At 40.4% G+C, this 22,141-nt stretch overlaps 1 protein-coding gene across 1 annotated transcript; it reads right to left on the reverse strand.

Annotated features, from left to right (window-relative positions):
* Positions 1–1,015: 1,015 nt before the first annotated feature.
* Positions 1,016–1,564, reverse strand: LOC133785547 (secreted RxLR effector protein 161-like). Its single transcript, XM_062224773.1, has one exon. The coding sequence runs from the start codon at positions 1,562–1,564 to the stop codon at positions 1,016–1,018; it is 549 nt and encodes a 182-aa protein (XP_062080757.1).
* Positions 1,565–22,141: the final 20,577 nt, after the last annotated feature.

Consider the following 22,141-nt stretch of genomic DNA (forward strand, 5'->3'; position numbering starts at 1 on the left):
GGAGATGCGTCACCTGTTCCCAGGCGATGCGTCACTTGAGTAGTCTTTTCAAAGACGTGAGATGTGTCACCTCCTAGAGGTGACACAACGTCGATCCCTCTGACTTAACGCTCCAAAACATGTCTCAAAACATCCCCAAATGCTCTAAAACTTTTTGGGTATTCTTATACACTGCAAAGAAAGACTTTGAACCCAAAAAATATGATTTATAAATGCCTATACCGAAAATCATAGGTCACGTGTCGACTTTAGTAAAACTATTATTACTTTTGCACCTCTTCCTGCCTATTCAATTTCACCATGTATTTAACCAATCATAACTACCCCCCACTTGGTCAAATACATCGTTAATCCTCTAGCCAAACGATATTAGTGCATAAGATAAAGTTTTTTTGGGTTTGAACTTTATCTTAGTGAAAACTTTACAAAGCTTCTACCGAAATGCTAAGGTTTTCTGAAAAAATTTAACCTAACATTCCTAGTGATTAAAACAGGTAATGTCTCAAACACGTCTACCTAATTACTCATGTATTTCCCACGTTTCATACTTATCACTTTTATGGCCTTGTGCTTAATCCATTCATGAACAATCCGGAGGGAAAACTCCTCTCGTAGATATTACCTCTAGGTTCACATAGGTAAAATTCCTACATCATCATTGCGACCTTTAGAGATGTTTGTTGATCTTCAATTGAATTTCACTAAAAGCCTATGTCTTAACCCTTATGCTCGCTAGCAACCAACATTAACTCATCCTAGATGGAAATTTTATGTTTTTAATGTTGTAACTATTCCCTTATCAATGACTTGTTCTTACCCATTGCACTCTACACTTGATGTATACAAGTTTTTAGTTGGGGTGCCATCATTAGGGAATCTATTGGTCAAAGAGTTTTAGTCCCATCCCTCTATTTGTAGAACTCACCAAATCTCTCCCAAGAGATTTGGTAAATGGATCCGCCAAGTTCTCACAAGATTTGACGTATGAAATTGATATGATACTCTTATCAATCAATTATCTCACGTAGTCATGTCTTAGACTTATATGTCTAGACTTCCCATTGTATATTTTGTTGTAAGCTCCAATGAAAGTGGCTTGATTATCACAATGTATCAAAATTCTTGATACATCAACCACGGTTTTTGGTATCTCTAACATGAGATCTCTTAGCCACTCGACCTCTTTGCCGATTGCTATAAGAGCTACGAACTTGAAATCCATGGTTGAGTGAATTATATATGTTTTTTTCTTAGATCCCCAAGAAACGACATCCCCACCAAGAGTGAACACCCAACCAATTATGGAGAGATTATCTTCTACACCAGATATCCAACTTGTATCAGAATATCCCTCAAGTATCTTAGGAACACATAGATTATTGGAGGCATAATATATGGGCATTTTAAGATATCCAAATATTCTTTCCACGACCTTCCAATGTTTAATACTTGGATTGCTAGTAAACCTACTTAGTTTACTAATCGCAAATGCAATATCTGCTCTAGTACAATGAACGACGTATATCAAACTCCAAATCGTACTTGCATACTCTAGTTGAGCCATTGATCTCCCTTGATTCCTTTCAAGCTTTAGTTTTTAATCAAAGGGTGTGTTTGCCTCTTTGATATCAAGATGACCAAACTTGTCAAGCGTCTTTCCAATATAATGAGCTTAGATATAAGGCATACCCATCCACATTTCTTTTAATCTTGATACCTAGTATATTATCGACCTCTCCAAGGTCTTTCATTTTGAAAGTGGGTGATAGAAACCTCTTCAATTCTAATATTCCTTTTATGTCATTACTTAATATCAATGTATCATCAATATATAGACACACCAAGATGACATAATCATCCCAAGTCTTAGAGTATAAGCACTTATTTGCATTGTTGTTTCTAAACCCATCTGAAACAATTGCCTCATCAAACTTCTCATGCGATTGTTTTGGTGCTTGTTTTATACCATATAATGTTTTAACAAGGCTACACACCTTATGTTCATTTCCCCTTAGAACAAACCCTGCTTGTTGTTCCATGTAAACCTCCTCATCGAGGTTACCAATTAGGAATGTCGTTTCGACATCCATTTGATGAACATATAGATTGTGTATTGATGATAAGGCAAACAACAATATTGTTGTTGTTGTCCCTTCTACCAGTGCATTGGTATCAAAATAATCTATACCTTCCTTTTGTCTAAAGCCTTTCGCCACCAACCTTGCCTTAAAGGCTTGAGTTGTCCCATTAGTGTAATATTTTCTTTGAAATACCCACTTACAACCTATCTACTTTGGTCCATGCAGTAGATACACAATTTATCAAGTGTGGTTAGAAATAATTGAATTAATCTCATCATTTATTGCCTCTTTCCAAAAGATAGAGTCCCTTGAGGATAGAGTTTATTGGAAAGTTTTTGATCATCCTCCACTTGAAGTACCATAGGATACTTCCAAGTGTCTCCCTTGTGGTTTCCCTATACTAGGTAAAGAGTCTCCACTTTAAAGGTTTTATTTTGTGATCCACCCTCCTTATGCCTTTGGCTTCTTCTAGGCAATATTGGTTGCTCTACAACCCCTAAAGGTAACTCCTCCTGAGTTCCTTCTAAAGAGATTGGTTCTTGAGTCTTATTGTCACTGTACAATAGATTCTCAAATAACTCAATTTCTCTTGATTCAATTATCACATTAGACTCCAAGTCTAATAGCCTATAGCCTATAGGCCTTGCTATTTGGGCCTCCTTCCTTTCCATATCTCATATGCTAAAATTTGATTCTTCTTTAGAGGAATCCAGTTTAGAATGTGACAAGCGGCAAGCAAGACTTCTCACCATAACACAAATGCAAAACTCAAATTTACATGTAATAACATAGCATTTATCATTTTCATATGTTTTATTCGTTCTTTCTGTTATACCATTTTGTTGGGGTGTATAAGGGGTTGTACATTCATGTAGTATGTCATGCATCTCACAAAACACATTGAATTCATTAGAAAAGTAATCAGTGCCCCTATCATTTCTAAATACTTTGATTTTATTTTCCCATCGATTTTCAACTTCGGCTTTATAGATTTTAAACATGCTAAAAGCCTCATCCTTATTCTTAAGCAAGTAAACAGATGTGAATCTAGAATAATCATCAATAAAGGTAATAAAGTACCTATAACTACACCTAGTAATTATTCCATTTGTTGTCCATATTTTCTACCAAGGATACGTGGCACCACATAATGGGCTTTGTTAACTCTAAGAGTAGGCCTAGGCCTAACTTCGTTCAAATAAGTAATAATTAACCTAAGTAAGGAGAGAAGCTGGACTTGAAAGGAAGACCCAGACCAACACCATGACCGCGAATGGCCCATATCAATCTGGATAAAGGTTATTACGGTGGGTAGCCCAGCTCAATGAACTAATCCCACAATTTGAGGCCCTAATGGTATCTCTGGCTCCCCCCATGCACTAGGGTATATTCTGGATTCATCACCACGAGTGGATGCCTACTCTCATAATTGAACCCGGACTCTCCGTCCAGAAAGTGCAAGATGCACACATCATCCTACTAACGCCATCCCCGAGAAGTTCAGCAGTCGGTCTCCTCAACCAACATGCAAAAGGGGTGTGCACAAAAAGCACAATATTCTTAGGGAATAAAACATCCTGTCCCCCGAATCCCCATGACGGATCATGCATGCCAGTCACTGTCAATGAACAAAGGACAATTAGAGCATCCAACTAGAATTGGGCCAGCCCAATGGGCTTTAGATTTAACATATTAAAATAGTATTTATACTTGCATCAAGCTCCATTATAGGGTTAATTGTACTTATATCCCTATTTGGCCCAGATTAGTCTGGTCCAAAGCACATGGCCACCTATGCCAACAATTCACTGTAGAAGGGATCAATGTTTTCATGAATGCAAACACGCAGCATAACAGGCAAACTTGCTACTCAAACACACAGCTGGACGTGGACTAAGGCTTACTAATGCCCAAACCACGTAAAAATCCTAGCCTAATTAATTTACTTCCTTTCTTGGTAGTTCTAATTCATAATATATTTGTAGTTTCCGAAAAACATGGTAAACATTTTGGTGCTTTCAGAGCTAGAAGAAAGTTTGAACCACTCTTTGTCATCTACAAAGATGGTGAATACTAGAAACACTATGTTTGATCCCGCTCAACAACAGCGGCAACAAAATAATGGAGAACCTTGCAAAACTCACAACTCTCTTCGGATCGACGAGACCTGGCTGCTCAGGACCCACCTTATGATGAGCCCCTAATTGACGACCCCCGGAACTTCGAAGAGGGTGGCGGATATGTGGAAGAGTATTGTGAAGAATACTGAGAGGGATAGTAGGACCAAGAGGCTGAGAGTCCCATTAAAACAGGGAGCTAGAGGCTGTAAGTTTGGGATATGACACCTCGCACATGGACTTACGCGATGACCTCAACGCCAGAAAGGAGCAGGCTCGTAGAGAAAAGGTTCGCCCTCGAGGAGGCGACCTAAGAAATGATATAAATGACAAGAGAAGAGAGAGAGCTCTCGTCGATGATAGAATGGCTAGGCAGTTCATAGAGCAGTTAGCCGATCTTAAGAAGGTAACATACCGCCTTGTTTGAAAACAAGACAGTGGGGGGTGCGATTTGGAAGATGAAGAGAAGGAGCCCTGCGCAAAACATATTTTGGATGTGGTATTACCCAAAGGATTTAAAATGCTAGATATTCCCACTTACACATGGATACGATCCAAGAGATCATCTATCATGCTACAATCATCTGATGACCATGGCTCATGTCTGCGACAATGGCAAGTGCTTGTGTTTTCCCATCACCATGGACGGATCCGATGAAGAATGATGGAAAATTCTCAAGACGAAATCAATCCAATCTTGGTTCGGATTACAATCGGCCTTTCGTAAACAATTTGTGGTCGCTAGGAAAGTCGACATGTAGGTCAATTCATTGGCCAATATCAAGAACCATCCCACTGAGGCTCTCAAGTATTATATCCAAAGCTTCATGAAGGAAGCCCAAGAAACAAAGGTGGATGATGGGATGACATGCAATCTGAGATTAGAGCAGGATCCCCCCTCTGGGATGACATGCAATGAAAGAAAGTGGACACGTTGGTTGAGTTTATAAGAAGGGCTCAAGGTTTCATCAATTGGGAAGAAGCCCGAATTCAGGCTTTTGGATGGTCTCTAGTACCAAAGGCGCCAACACAAACAATTATAGGATATGGAACATAGTACCAAGCCAACTCTTATATGACACCACCAGTAATGTCACGAACCTCATAAACTCCCAGACTACAGTTCATAGCCCCGACTGTCTATGCGCCTGCTTTGTCAGGTTATGCCCCGGTATCTTCAGCTCTTTATCTGGATATGAAGTGGCACCAACCGGATACAGTGTCACTCCTAGAGCAATTCAACAGTCCCAAATAGAAGTAGCAGATGCGAGCATATCTCACTCTAGAGGGAACCGTCCCAGTGAGAATCAAAGCCGGACCGATTCCGCAGAGAAGGGAAAGAGGGGTACGAGCCCTAGTATACGGAATACACCAACTTGGTAGATACTCAAGAAAATATCGACCTTGCAACATGCAATGTAGTTCACTACCACAAACCAAACCCCATTTTTAAAGTTGGAAAGAATCTATGGGACCCAAACAAGAGATGTGCCGATCATAAGGACATAGGCCACACAACCGAAGAATGTTGTTAGTTGAAGGTCGAAATTGAGAACCTCATTAAGTTAGGACACCTCCACCAATGGGTGAGGAAGCCAGTCAGAATTTTAGAATAGCCTTTGGCTTCTGGGCAGTCTTTTATCCTGGGAGCACAAGGACAGATCCAACCTCCTCAGGGAGGAGGATATGCGCCAAGATAGGGAATATAGGCCCCTTAGGGGGCCCCAATAGTACGATCTCTTGGAGGCCCACTAGCTTTTAGACCTGGAGCGCCATATCCATTGGGAACAACACCACCTATAGTAGACGACCACGTATCCACCATATCTGGAGGCCCGCATCTAGGAGGATCATCCAGGAACGATCAAAAGAGGTACCTCAACAAACTTGATCACGATGGTGAGATGTGTGCTCTGGACCCCAGCCTAGTGCCCGAAGTTGATGAATCTACTAATAACCTTCACAGGGGAAGATGCCCGGAATGTTCATTTTTCACATCACTATCCACTGGTCATTGATGCACAGATCGCCAACAATAGAGTATCTCGAGTGTTGGTGGGCAATGGAAGTTTCGGTAACGTCCTATTTAAGCCGGCCTTTATAGCAATCGGTCTAACGGAGGTGGAACTAGCATCGTGCCCAACTCAAATATACAGTTTTAATAGGGATTCGTTGCTCCCAATGGGAAAGATAAAACTCTCGGCTATATTAGGAGGTGACACTCAAAGCACTTTCAAGTACTGCCTGTTTGTGGTAGTAGATTGTCCAACTGCATACAACGTGATTTTTGGGCGCCCCACTTTGGTTGGTTTTGGAGCCATCACTTCCATCCGACACTTATGTTTGAAGTTCACATGTGACAACGACGAAGTGGGGACAAAACGGGGAGATCAGAAAAAGGCTCGAAAATGCTTCCATGTGTCCGCCAGTCCAATCTTCATGGTTAGTGAAGAGCCCTTACAAATAGGGGATGCTGCTCCCGTGCCACAGCCACAAACAACCAAGGTGGTGTTCTTGGAGGATGATGAATTAGACCCCATAATAGAGGCAGACAGAACATTAGAACTGATGGAGGAAATAGAAGAGGCGTGCATCAGTGACACCGATCCAATCAGAGTAATCCGGGTAGGGAGGAATTTTAATCCCGAAGTTAGGGTTGCCATTCTGTCCCGGGTAAAAGAAAATCAAGACGCTTTGGCCTGGTCCCACACAAACATGATCGATATTGACTGCAACATCCCTGAACATCGATGAGAACGCGACCCTCTTTTGACAAAAATGAAGGCCTTTAGATTAGGTACTGTCAGAAGCTCTAAAAAAAGAAATTGAAAAGTTAACCTCGATCAGTTTCATCTAGGAAGCATTATATCCAGTGTGGCTGGCAAACCCGGTGTTGGTACCAAAGCCAAATGAAACAAGGAGGACCTGCATAGATTTCATTAACCTCAACAAAGCATGTCTGAAAGATTATTTTCTGCTTCCCTGGATTAACCAAATGGTGGATGCCAGTTCTGGATAAGAGTTGCTAAGCCTCCAGGATGCCTACTCCGGCTACAATCAAATTTCCATGCATGTAGCAGACCAGGAACACACTAGTTTCCAGATGGACAAGGGTGTGTACTGTTACGTTGGCATGCCTTTTGGGCTAAAGAATGCTAGAGCCACACACTAGAGATTGGTTAATAGGATGTTCATAAATTTACTCGGAAATAATATGGAAGTATACATAGATGACTTGTTGGTTAAGTCCAAGACCTCAGCCCAGCATGCAGACGACTTGGCTGAAGTGTTCACCATCATCAGGAAGTATGGGTTGAAGTTAAATCCAAAATAGTGCACCTTTGGAGTGGCATTAAGGAAGTTTCTTGGCTTTATCGTAAGCCCCAGAGGGACAGAGGCAACTTGGAAAGGATTAGGGCTTTAATCGACATGCCATCGCCACAAAATCATAAAGATGTTTAAAGTTTAACTGGGAGGATAGTCGCTCTGAGCTGTTTCATGTCAAAGTCCACGGACAAGTGCATCCCATTCTTCAACATACTTCACAGGAACAAGAGGTTCAAATGGACAAGCGAATGAGAAGAGGCCTTCGAAAAACTTATGGAACACTTGACAAAAGCACCAATCTTGTCGAATCTGGTGGATGGGGAACCATTATACCCATACTTTATCTTCTCAGAACATGCCATAAGTGCTGCCTTAGCGTGAGAAGAGGGAAAGTTCCAACTCCCAGTCTATTACGTAAGTAAAAGGTTGTTGGGCACGGAGTCCAGGTACCCACTAATTGAGAAGCTAACATTTTTCTTACTGACCATTTCTAGGAAATTGAGACCTTACTTTCAAGCTCATGCCATCAAGGTACTAACGAACAATCTCCTACGACAAGTATCACCGAAACTGGAATCATCAGGGAGACTTTTGAAGTGGGCTATGGAGTTAAGCCAGTTCGACATCGTCTACGTTCCCAGAGTTTCCATCAAGGGCTAGGCCCTGGCCTACGTCAGCATGGAATGTACCGGGATCACACAGGACGAAGAGAAAATTGATCCTATCATGCCCGTCTGGAAAAATTTTGTCGACGAACCTTCAAACTAGAATGGGTCTGGGGATGGGATTGTCCTAATCTCTCCCAAAGGTCATCAATTATAAAGCGCCCAGTGATTCCTGTTCGAGGCATCAAACAATGAAGTTGAGCATGAAGCTATGCTATCCGGATTATGCCTGGCCCGGGAAATGGGGGCAGATAACATCAAAGTTCACAATGATTCCCAGTTAGTGGTGAAACAAATATCGTGATAATACCAAATGGGGGGAGAAAATATTGCCGCCTATGTGACAAGTACACGAGATCTTCTTCGGTTCTTCAAAAGGTACATCATCAGCCAGATCCCCAGGGAACAAAATGTGTTCACGGACACTCCGGCGAAGCTTTCCATGGATGCCGAAGCTAAACTCTCAGGAGTAGTCCTGATCAACCATCTATCGGCAGCTAGTATCTAAATCCCTGTAACTTTGAATGCCAGCGATTGCACTACCTCATGGATGGGGCCTCTCATCAAATACCTAACCACCGGGGAATTGCCCACTGACCGTGCTGCTTCAAGGAAGCTCTAGTACCAGGCTCCCCGATATGTCATGATGGATGGAAATCTATATTTCAGGGGGTTGTCTATGCCCTATCATTGATGTGTATCCGAGACTGAGATAAGCGCAATCATACATCAGGTACACGAACGATTTTGTGGAGATCATATAGCCAAACTCAGCCTATCCAAGAAGATCCGAAGGCAAGGATATTTTGGCCAACAATGAAGAAGGAATGTGTGGATTACATTCGTGAATGTGAACAATGCCAAAGATACGCGAGGTCCTGCGAGCTCCTCCTACGGAGATTACCCTGATGACTAGTCCCTCGCCTTTTGCTGTTTGGGGAATTAATTTGGTAGGATCCCTCCCGACTGGGAAGGGCGAGTTAAAATATGCCATCGTAGACGTTGAAAATTACACCAAGTGGGTCGAGATGGAACCAATGAACACTAATACCTCCAAAAAGGCCTTAGATTTCTTCATCAACAACATTGTGTGTCGATACGACCTCCCACATAAAATCGTTTATGACAATGAAAAATAATTAAAACGCGTCCATTTTCCTGACTTTTGTGAGAGACATGGAATCATCAAGAGCTTCTCCGCAGTCACAAGACCTCAAGCAAACGGGTAGATAGAGGTCGTGATTAAAATTTTAAATGGGACACTGAAGAAAAAACTCCAAGCTTGCAAGAGTAAGTGGATGTCAGAGTTTACCTGTGTGCTATGGGCATACCGGACCACAGAAAGAACTTCAACTAGACATACTCCCTACTCATAGGTCTATGGGTGTGAAGTCGTCATCCCAGTGGAAACCACAGTCCCATCTCACAAACGAGACACATACGATCCCATCTGAACCAAGCTTTGCTCCAAGAATCCTTGGACCTCGTTGAAGAGGTATGGGAAGCTTCACAAGTTCAACTGAAAATGTATCACGGAAAGATCAAAGGAATTTTAATTATAAAGTCAAAAGCCGGAAGTTCAAGATTGGTGATGTAATGCCCGCCTAATCAAGGATCGTTGCACTGTGTATTTTAAATTGTGTCAGACTTGCTAATCAAGTCATTTGGATATAAATGTGCAACTAAGGTTAACATCAAAGGTTAGGGTTAAAATTTTTAGTCAAGGGAACTGTTGAGTTTTATTTAAAAGGTTTAGACGTACATGGAATCCCAATATATTACAAACAAATGTTTAAAAGGGTGTATATCCATCAAAAGTTACAACTGACCAACCTAAGCGGCAAAATTAGGGCTACAACCCTAGTTCCTCTGAGATATCCTCGGCCGTGGTGGATGAGCAGCCGCATATGTACAGGCCACCACTAAAGCTCTTCAACTCATGGCTGGTCAAGATTTCCTTTTCCCTTACATGCACCCCAAAGCACCCGTGAGCCAAGGCTCAGCAAGAAAACTTAAACATGTGCATGAACAAAAAGTATAAATCTCCAGATGCTTATCTGGCATGTCCAGTAGTAGTAACCTACTCATATAGGCATACAATTACAAATAAATTGTCATTGGACCATTATGGGGCCGCTGCCCTGAGTAGTTGGCCATAGAGTCAACCCCGGGGCCCTATGCCCTAGCCATGTTACCATAAAGTCACCTGGGGCCCTCGATCTTAGCTCTCAGTAACAAACCATAGAGCTAGCCAAACACTTGGTTTTCCAATGACCATTGGGTCAGCCAACGTAATAGTACGTTGCTAATTTAGGCTCAAGCCTTTCGACCAGTGCGCTATTGCCGTCATTAACTAATAAGTCAAGCCCAGAACCAAGTATTCGAATATCGATTTAGAAATATATATGGATAGGCATACTTCAACAATACAAACATGCATACATATTAATAACATATCATCATCAAGTAACTGTAATCATAGTAATAATCATGTTAATTTAACAGGGCCAAGCCCTAGCCACACAAACCATGCGAACAGTCATGAAACACTTAAGCAGGTATAAAGTATTCAAGTATGTTAAATCAATAACATAATCATAATCATTCTCAGGGGGCCAAGCCCTATTCATAATTTTTATTAATAGTCGAGTGAAGCCCTAATCATATATAACATATATTCGGTACAATTTTCTTACCTCAGGTCCATTTATAGAATAAAATAAGAACGACCCTCGAGCACGATCAAGGTTCTGAGACCTAGCGATAACCTAGTCACAACCATAACATAGGATTCCATAAATAACGAGCAAATAAAGGCTTCTAGACTGAGTCCTAGCCTTCAGGACCTCGAATTCTACTAAACCGGGTAGTAGAATCGATCTCGAGCCCTAAGGAAAAAATTCCCGTCTCTAAAAAGTCACCATGGAAAAAATAGCCCAGACGGGTCGTGACCTGCCCTTGAGGGTCATGGTGTGGCCCTAAAGTCAGAGGCTGTCCTCCCTTAGAAATGGAACACGGGCCTTGACCTGCCTTTGAGGGTCACGGCGCGCCTCCCAGACAGAAGCCCCCAAGGGCCCTGGGTTCGATTGGGTCGCGACCCCTCAAGAACAGGGCCGCAACTTGGCCCTGCGAACCCAGATTTCCTCCATTTTTCATCAGTAAAATTCAACCCGAACAATCCCAATTCCACCCTAAAACAATAACTCAATCATCATAACAGTTTTATTATCACCCCAGCAAAAAAACCCAACTAAAACCTAGATGCAAAACTCATCAAAACTCCCAATTTAGCTCTTGACCTATAAGGCTCAAGAACACCTCAAGAACAACTATAAACTCTAACAAAAATTCAATTAAAATTAGAGATTAAACATTACCTCAGCTTTGAACGGTGATCCCGTATCTACAAGCTATCTTGAATTCTAATCCCGAGCCTTCAATTCCTTGGTTTGAAGGGAGAATGTTGTTACTTGTTAAAAAAGTTAAATAAGAAGATGAGAGAGAAAGAGAGAGAGGGAGGGTCAGTTGGGTGAGGGAGTGTTTTGAGAGTTTTGTATTTTCTTAAGTCTTAAGTTAACATAAGCTAATCCCGAGGCTCAGGGTACCAAAAACGTCCCCGAGGGAAAAATGGTCAAAATCCTCAGTATTCCCGCCTAATCTCACTAACTCAAATATATCCTTAATTATTCATTACCATTAACCGTTCACCCAATTTAATGCCAAGTACCTAAAATATCCCTTGACTCACCCCGAGTCGGGTATTGGATCTTGTTGTGATTTTCCTGCTAACTTTCTCGCTAGGATAGTCTCGTGTTGAGTAACCCAAGCAAACTCACATAATAATGTGGTCTCTCACATATATCATATATATGCACATATATACAATTATGACCATAATAAACCAAATTACGAAAATTTCCCTTCTAATAAGAAACGAGCCAACATGCATATTTAATATTCCTAAACATGCATAACTAGTTATATTATCATATAACTAACATAATCACAATCAAATATATAAAATAAACATATAATCCATATATTGTCATCCTGGTCCCCTAATCAAGGCCCTAAGCCTTATTAGGTAATTTTGGGACGTTATAGTTGATCTAGTCATAGAGAAGAGTTTTCACTGCATCACAAAGATCTAGGAGTGGGGGTTCTAGGACTCAACTGGGAAGGAAGTTACGAGATCCAAAATGAAGTGTGTCCATGAACATATCGACTAAGGGGGCTAGATGGAATAGTGGTCCCATGGGCCTGGAACGCTGAACATCTCCGCTGGTACTACTCTACTATAAAAAAGGCTTTTTAGGACTCGCGGAGCGCGAGTCCTCTATATGAGAGCCTTAAAAACTGTGGTTTTTCAGGACTAACCAAAATAATTTTCTTAGGGCTTGCATTGCGAGTCCTAAAAAGTTCTATTTTTAATTTTCAAAAAATTAAATGGTAGCCAAAGTTCCCACCGGAGCTCCAATGATGACGGCGGCATCACCACCCCACGGTGGTGGTTCGGCCCAATCCTTTAGTGAGTTTTGAAGCCCAAAGCACAAAGAATATAGTGGTCGTGGTCATTTGGATTGGGGTGGGTTGAGGTTGTCAGAAAATGCCCAAAATGTTTCGGAAACCCACATGGTCACCGAACTTTAGAGGCTCCGTCGAGAGGCCTAGGGGGAGCGTGAGGCTAGGGGCTTGTAGGGCTGGGGGTTTTGAGGGCTGGGGTACATCGTGGGTCGGGTTGTGTAGGAGTGGTGGTAGGAGTGCCACCATTCGTGGCTGGGCAGCGGACTTGCGTGAGAGAAAGAGAGAAAGATAAATGGGGGAAGAGAGAGGAAATCAAAGGAAAGAGAGAGAGAGACATAATGGGCTGTTGTTGATTTTCTTTGTAATTTAATATATAATAAAACTTTAGTTAAAAAAAATTATTCAAACTTTTAGGACACACATAAGTTTTTAGGGCTTGCTTTGCTTGTCATAAAAGAAATTCATTAACGACTCTCAATGAGTGTCCTAAAAAGTCTAGGAACTTTTGTTAAAAAAAAATTCCAACTTTTAGGACACATAACTTTTTAGTGCTCACATTGAATGTCCTAAAAGAAATTCTTTAAGGACTCTCAATGAGTGGCCCAAAAGTCTAGAAACTTTTGTTAAAAAAAAAATCAAACTTATAGGACACAAATCAGTTTTTAGGGCTCGCACTGCTTGTTCTAAAAGAAATTATTTAAGGACTCTCAATGAGTGTCCTAAAAAGTCTAGGATATGTTTTTAGGGCTAGCATCTAGGTGAGTGCCCTAAAAAAGTGTCCTAAAAGCATGTTTTGGTAGTAGTGCTACCAGTAGTTGGGAGGGTTTAATCTTATATTTTCTTTTCAATATATTTACTTTCAGTCAATGTACGCCCCAAGGGAATTTCTGATTAAATAAAAATGGTGTGAACAAAACACCATAGGAAGTATTTTAGAAAAGAAGAAGCTCGATGTCCATCTTTAATTTATTCCCAAACAAGTGACCTAAGACTCTACTCTTTGATCATTTGGGGTGTAGGCCATCAATAGATCCGTCTATACAATCTGGAGAAAAAAAGCTGCAAGGCTGAGGCCTAGTCCTAGTCCTAATCCGAATTCATATATAGGCCACCAATAGATTCGTCTATACAATCTGGAGAAAAAAGGGTGCAAGGCCCGAGGCCTAGTCCTAATTCAGATTCATATATAGGCCATCAATAGATATATGCAATCTGTAGAAAAAAAGGATGCAAGGCTCGAGGCCTAGTCCTAATCCGGATTCATAACACCTTAAAAGTTGAAAATTTCTTCAGACATAATATGGTTGGGGAAATTTATTTAATCTTTATCTTAGGTTTCCCTTAACGGTCATCGCCGTTGGAGCCAAGATCTTAAGTCTGGGATAACTTAATTCATTTTTATCAAATATTCCCCCTAACGGTCCAGGCTGTTGAAACCAAGATCTTATGTCCAGGATAACTTATTTAATTTTGATCTAATTTTCCCCCTAACGGTCCTGGCTGTTGGAACCAAGATCTTAGGTTCGGGATAAGTTAATTAATTTTCATCTAACATTCACATTTAATGGTCCTGGCCATTGGAACCAAGATCCCACAAAGCAAATGTTCATACAAAATGGTAACACATTTAGTGAATTTGTAAAGGGAAAAGCAAATAGAAAATGGGAAATAAAAGGATAAAAAGATTGAGATTAATGTAAGAACAGTAACAAAAAATTGTCTTAAGCCCATCCTCACCCATTCAAGAAATTACAAAAAAGAAATGGGAAATATCATTACAAGAACCCTTAAGCTTGGGTCTCGTCTTGGTCTAGGAGAGGGGGTACAACACTATATTCATTGTCGTCAACCGCAAGGGGCTCTGTGTCCTCTTTCTCTTTCACCATAAACTCGGCCCTCTTGGAAACTTATGGATAGAGCTGAAGGTTCATATTCTTGTCTTGGAGACAGGACATATAAATGGCTTCATCGAACATGGCTGCAAGCATAGTATCCGCTTGCTACTTCTCCTTCTGAGCCTCCTGACATCCCCTTCGCTCTAGTTGAGCTTGAGCCTCCAACGCTTAGACCCGCCCCCAAGGGACTCCACCTTATCCAGGTATTGCCATAGATAGTTCTCGGCTGTCTCCATAAGCGCCTTAAGGGATGCCTTTGAGTTACGAGCACTAGACACCTCTGCCTGCCATTTTTCTAGCTCCCCAGTTAGATTTTCCACCACCTTTTTGTGGTCGGCATCCGTTTGGGACAATGTTTCCTGTTGTTCATCTCGAATCTGGATCATTTCCTTAGCAAGAGCTTCTTTGGTCGATTCCCAATGGTTGACGACTGCCTCTAGCTCTAACTGGGTTGTCTCGAGCTTCATGGCCAACTCTGCTACCAATTTCACTTTCCCGTTAGCTAATAGAATATCCTAAAATATAGTAGAGTTAGAAACTGTAACTTCCCAAAAATGCTAATAGGGTTTAGTGCCTTGATTAGTGTGTCGAGAGGGCATAATTGAATATATGTGTGATTAATTGATTAAATGCGTGACTCTGCGGCATGCATGATATATATGATAATGTGAGTATAATTATATGCATGTTTATGAGTATTAAATATGCATGTGGGCCAATTCTTGATAATTGGGGCATATTTGTAATATTGGCCTATTGCGGGCATAAATGTTAATATATGTGAGAAAAAGATTGAGACCACATTATAATGTGGATATATTTCCAGTATATGGCTCGAGGCAATCCTAGTGAGCGGATTAGCGGAATAGTCACAGCGGTGTTTAATACTTGGCTCAGGGTGAGTCTAGCGGTATTTTGGGAAGCTTAGTGTATATTTGGGGTTCATCGAGTAATGGATAAATATTTGGTAATTGACATGACGGGATTAATTGGGGATTTATAGGATGACTCAAGGAAATAGCGGGAATCGGGATAACTGACCACTTTGCCTTTGAGTGGCAATGAGAAGCTGAGTTTGTTTAAGGGGTATTTTTGTCTTTTGTTAAAGGACATACCAAGATAATTCCAGGATTTAGCTAGAACATATCATAACCTCTCAACACTCTCCCTCACTCTTGCTCTCACGTGTCTCTCGCTCCTCCCTTCGGAATGCTTTGAGTATGAAGGAAAATCCTTGAGGAAAGCTCGGGTTTGAGTTAGGGAAATCTAAAGATATTTCCTATGAATTTGAGGATGGGAAGCTTGGGGACTGAGGAACTGGAGCTAGGATCACTAATGGATTATTCAGGGGCATAGTCTGCAGTTTGAGGTAAGGTTTGTACCCTGCTTTTTTTATGAATTCTGTTATAGTCTAGGTTTTATTGAGGTTTAAACTTTGGGTCTGAATCTGAGTTCTATTGAAGATATGGATTAGTTCCTAGGGTAATTATGATAATTATGTTGTGTTATTGTGGATCCTGGACTTGATTTTCAGGTTTGGTTATGGTTTGGGTGTATAAGTAGACTGAGTTCTAGGCCTTAGAGTTCACGGGGGCACGTGGCGACCTAGTTCATGGCCGTCGCGGCTCGTGTGCCCAAGAAGGCCGTGGGAAGTCTGCTAACATGAAAGCACGTTGCGACCTTAAGGGGAAGTCGCTGCTCACCTCACCCAGATGCAGAGGCTACGCCTATGACTTGAGGCATGTTGCGACCCACAAAACCAGGTCGCGGCTCGCCTAGATAGTTTTAGCATAGGATTGTCTTAGGGCTCAGGGAGGCCCGAGAATTAAAACCTGGTTTAGTAGAAATCAAGGTCTTGGAGGCTAGTATTTGACTCCAAAGTTTTTAACTTGTTTAGGATCTTATGGTCATTCATTATCGCATTGTGACTAGGTTTTACCGCAAGGACTCAGGAATTAAGGATCGTTCTTGGGGACGTCATATGCTTGTTGCTCGGTATCTAAGGTAAGAAAACTACACCCATGTGGTTGTCATTGGGACTAAGATTCACTGTAATTGTATATATGTGTTCTGTGGGTTATATATCTGTTATGTGGGATATGAAAGTATGGCCTAAGAGTGCTAGGGCTGATGATAAGCGTATTGGATGCAACTCAGCCCAAGTGAGTTGGGGTCAGCAAAATAATCAGAGGGCTCGACCTATGGGCGCCGACACCTAAGTATTCGTATTATGGTTTGAGTTATATGTGAAAGTATATGCTAATCGTTTCCTAGCTCGATACTTGTATTCTATTGATTAATTGAATTAATTGGTTTGAAGTTAATTAATCGCTCTTGTGTTATATATGTTTGTTGTTTTTATGTTTTCTTACTGGGCCTTGGCTCACGGGTGCTATGAGGTGCAGGTAAGGGAGTTGATAGCTGGACTAGCCATGAGTTGGAAAGATTTAGGGGTGGTGTGCACATATGCAGCCTGCTCGACCGCCACGGTTGGGATTGCTTGGGAGGAACTAGGGTTAAACCCTGTTTTTGCCGCTTAAGATGACTAAATTGTATCTTTTTATCTTTCTCAAGTCTGTAAATTAATTTTTTTTTGGATCCCATGTACAAACTTAATATTTTATTGAAAAATAATCATTTTTGACCAAATAATTTATTACTTGACCTTGACTTAGTTTTTAATTATACATTTAAGTTCAAACAACTTGCTTAGCATGTTAAGCACTATTTTAAACACACAATGTAATAGTCTTGGCCATCCAGGGCATTACAACTTGGTATCAGAGTGATCTAGGTTTAAGGGTTCCTCAAGACTGCCTGGGCGTGTACACTCACCGCTAAAGATAAGCTTAACTCACGGTTAGGTATCTAATGGCATGATTATGTGGTTAATTGTTTAAATTAAACCTATTTGGCTTATCTGCATGCTAGTATAGAAAGCATGATGTGTATGAGTGTATTTGGTAGTAATGGAATTTGATAGTTAATGCATGGGTAATGGAGATTGGTGCCTTGATACATATATTGTGTGTGTGATTATTGTGATTGTTTGGATTTGCCCGTGGGATTATTCTGGATATGAACGTCAGGGCTGAGGGGTTCAGTTGGTGATTACGGATTAATTCAGAATGTACGTACTCAAGATAGTTAATCAGACCTGGTATTGTTAGAGTGGGGGTTGTAGATGATAGTTATGGTCGGAACCCTCCATCTGCCCCAGGAATTCGCAACTGATATTTGCAGGTAGGCGAGTAAGGCTGCTAGATCAGGATAAATAGATTAGATGGTTGAGACATCGGGTTATGATGGGGAAACGCTGCTTCGTATGTCTTGACAGTAAGGGCACTAGTGTTGGTTCAACCTAAGGATGGAAACAAATAAGAGTTATCATATGAACGACGTTAGAGGCATTATCCTCTAGTTTTCAAGGAAGGTTTGGGTTTGCTCAGGAACTGATCATTGGATGGGCGTGATTAACTCTGTCCTTAATGATATGAGAATGGTAGATCATGATAGAGTAATGGTGCCATGCATATGCGGTAGGAAGATGCCCTAATGTGGTGGGAAATAGTACCCCAGACCCAAACTGTTTTCATGACGGGTTGGGAGGAATTCAGACAATGGTTTGAAAAAAGAGGCTACTGTGACGCAGTTTGAACTGCAAAGGCTAATGGGTTTATGAACTTGGTTCAAAATGGTAAGACAACGACAGAGTATGTTAATGAATTTGGTGGGTTGGCTATATCCACTTTTAGTTGATGAGGACTGAACTCTAGGATGCCCCAGAGAGTTAGGGTCACTCCAGTGCATGAGAGTTCTATCTATGCTTGGGCAGTAGGGAGGGCCTTGTTATTAAAGACATAAGAGACGAGATATGGAGTGTGAATTCCGTAGGGCAAGAAGCGCAGGTAGTGGTATTCCCATTTATGGGATTCCCATTTATGGGATTAAGTAAGAGTAGATGGTCAGTAACCAGAAAAGAAGGACCCTTGATAGTTCTACTACTCTTGGTGTTGATGTAAAGGGTTATAATTTACAAGTTAGCCGCCAGGGCGGCGATGAGGCCTGGTAAAGTTATTTAGTATGTGCCAGATGTGGGAGACGTCATCTAGGAGGTCGCTAAGTGAAGGGATGCTTTTTACATGGAATAGTTAATCACATTAGGGCAAATTGCTCGAGATTAGAGAATGGAGGACTGGTCTACCTCGTTGTAGTCAGAGCTCGAGGATAGTCCCTCGGAGGTGACTGATTGACTAGTTAGTCCTTGTTCTTTGTTATATAATGAGCTGGAAGAATTCAGTGCTGCAAATCCCCCAGAAAAAATTCAAATATGAAGTACATGCCTCAAGGTTGTTATACAATGGGGCTTGAGATATTAGTGCCTGCTGGGGAAGAGTTGGTGACTTTCAAGAGAAGAATTGGAATACAAGTGGTGAGAGGTTTATGGTAAAAGTGATTGAGCTCGTCATATGAGAGCTTTTATATGAGCCTAAGTATGAGCTAATCGATTAAATAAGGGACAACCATGGATTGCAGGAGATGGTAATGATGTCTGGATTGGGAAGGGAAGGACCTAGTTGCTTCTACGGGATGCCTAGACATTGGGGTAGATATCACCTGGAATATATCAGCTAGACTGAATCGAAACTGGATTAGGTAGTAAGGCTTCAGATGGGTTCACAAAGAATTATTTGGTACGCTACGGGCTTTGGGTATGGATGGACTGAGTATCAGGGACATCATGAAGAATGATATTAGTTAAGCAGAAAGAATTAATGTTTCGATTGAAGAATGTAATTGATTTGAGGATGGGTCAGACGGAGCATCGTATCGTGGGACACACTGACATTGTAATGACCCAACTACTCTAGACCTTGGACCATTAACGAAAACTATGCATAGACACTAATCTTTAACAAAACTTACAAGTGAAAAGATCATAACTTTATTAAAACTTGTAAAAACAAATATTAGACTTACATAAAATCTCAAATAGGATATGGGATCCCATTGTTTTAAAAACAAAACACAACATAATGGCAATTTAAAAAGAGATTACATAATAAAATGCGGAAAAATACATATAAAAACCATAAGAACAAAAACTACATCCTCGAATCGAAACTCTCGGCTCTTTGAATCCATTCCGCCTCAATACACATTCCCCAAGCTGCCACGAACCTTACCCGCCACTAAAACTATTTTCCTACACATATAAGCAAAAAGGAGTGAGCCTAATGCCCAGCAAGGAAAATCTAACATATAACCATATACATAAAATTCATAAGGTAACATAAAACATACTATAACACTTATGTCACATACATACTATAATGGCCATTATTACTTGGGGTCCCATAAACTAAACAAGTCATATGCCCATTAGATTAGTGGGGTCTTGCTAGCTAAGCAAGTCATATGCCCATAATCTATTTGGGGCTTGTTAGTCATATAGGTCATATGCCCAAGTCTACAATCATACTTAACATAACATATTACATAACATAAAATCATAAGATAACATATAAAATGATATAACACATAAATCCTATCCTATTTTCCTTACCAAAATAACCGGGATATGAGAACTGATTTGGGACCTTAGAACACTCCTAAAAACCATTTGTAATATGGTGAGTATATTGAAGAAAAGGGATGAAAGTGAAAAAGGGACTATGCTATCAAAATATACTTACCAAAAACCTTGTGCTTAACAACTTTGATGTCCTAACCAAGAATAAGAATAAGGTTAGAATGAGTAGAAGACTATGAGGATTCTTAAAAAACATAATACAGAAATGGACTAGAGTTTGGGATACCTTGAGTACTTCTATGATCAATCTAAACCTTGAACCGAAATGTGAATAAACCTTACTTCTCCAAGTGTTTGATAAGCTTATAGTGATCAAGCTTATAATTCCTAACCCAAGTGTTTACACTCTCACACTCACCTAGCAACTTGCAGCCTCTGAACTTAGAGTAATAGATGAATAAATGGCTCGGTACTAGGTCCTATTTATAGTGTTTAGGAATGAAAAGATCTTCATTTAACTTGAATACAAATAATGGCTTTTTAAGTGAAAATAATTTGAATTATCGTTCAGCAGAGGCTGAAGACTCGTTCAAAAAGATGTTGGACTTATCAAGAGGTTGAAGGTTTGAATGGAGAACATTTTTGAAAACATTCAAAATATGCTGAGAGGGGCGATATATTGCTCCCTGTAGGCAATATATCGCCTGGGCCAGTATGCCCGAGGCAATCGTGCAACGTTTCATGTTTTTCGTATCTTCGTGCTGCGATATATCGCCCCCTATAGCTGTGATATATCGGCATACGCTGATTATTTAAACATGAAATTACACATTTTTAGCTTAATTTAAATTGAGTGAATAGCCTTGACTAAGCCTTCTAACGTTTTCAAAGCTACTGACTGACCTCAGAGTATTCAAATTTTAACCTTAATAAATTTAATCCTCAAAATACTTAATCATTAATAAACCCATACATGACATGTGCTAGTACCTTATTGGTTCTTATCTAAACCTTATAGTATATTAAATATTATCCTAAATATCAGTCATATTAATCAAACCTTAGGTTAAAATTAATATTTCTAAACTATAGGTTAAACTTAGAAAATCTACAAGTACTACTATGAGTGTCCAAATAAATCTCGGTCTGAACCAAAAATCCACTGTCATAAAGATAATACTAGTATTAGTATAATACTACTATCTAACTAGCTAAGTAAAGTTCTTGGACTCTACAGACATCGTCTGTTAAGGATGAAGGGTTCAATTGCGCAGTTGCAAGATAGGACAATGTTTTCAGGAATTGATCTTTGATCTGGTTATTACCAGCTGAGGATCAAGGAAGGAGACATTTTAGGAATTACTTCTTGCACCTAGTAGGATATGATAGATTATCAGTGAAGGTTCTTAACTGACCAATGCATCAATGACACAGGTAAGTTCGACAAGCAGAGAGTACCGAAATGACATGGATGAGCCACATCCAGATTGGTTACGAATATCTTGGTCTACTCCCAATTAGAATCAGAATGTGAATGACTACTACGTTGATAGTGCTAAGACTTATAAAGCAGGGTTTCATGTAAGGCTCCAGAAATTGTAAGCTTCAATTTCTCCAAAGGTATTCAAGGTCATGTTATAGGAAGTGATGGGATCATGTATGAAGGAATCCAATTAAAAGTCACAAAGAAATTACTGAAGAACCCTGAGGGGTGTAAAGTACAGTGAGACAAGTAAGACACGTTAGTTACTACTCGAAACATCTTTGAAGATATCTATACCCAAAACTGTGATGACACAAGAACCTAAAGTTGGACTGAATGGATAGTTTTGTATTAGATTTTCAGAAGATAAAATAAGGATTGGTTAGCACCCTATGGTATTAGAATCCGAAAGCAATAGATGGATACGGAAGGACAATGTGAAGGATATTGTCTTTACTTAAAATATGAAACTATAAGGTGGTGCATCAAAGACTAAGACCCGACCAGGTATAGAAT

The sequence above is a fragment of the Humulus lupulus genome, chromosome 6 (assembly GCF_963169125.1).
Source record: "Humulus lupulus chromosome 6, drHumLupu1.1, whole genome shotgun sequence".
Classification (NCBI taxonomy): Eukaryota; Viridiplantae; Streptophyta; class Magnoliopsida; order Rosales; family Cannabaceae; genus Humulus; species Humulus lupulus.

Excerpts from the sequence above, each read along its gene's own strand:
- LOC133785547 (XM_062224773.1), bottom strand. The coding sequence starts at position 1,564 with ATGGCTCAACTAGAGTATGCAAGTACGATTTGGAGTTTGATATACGTC.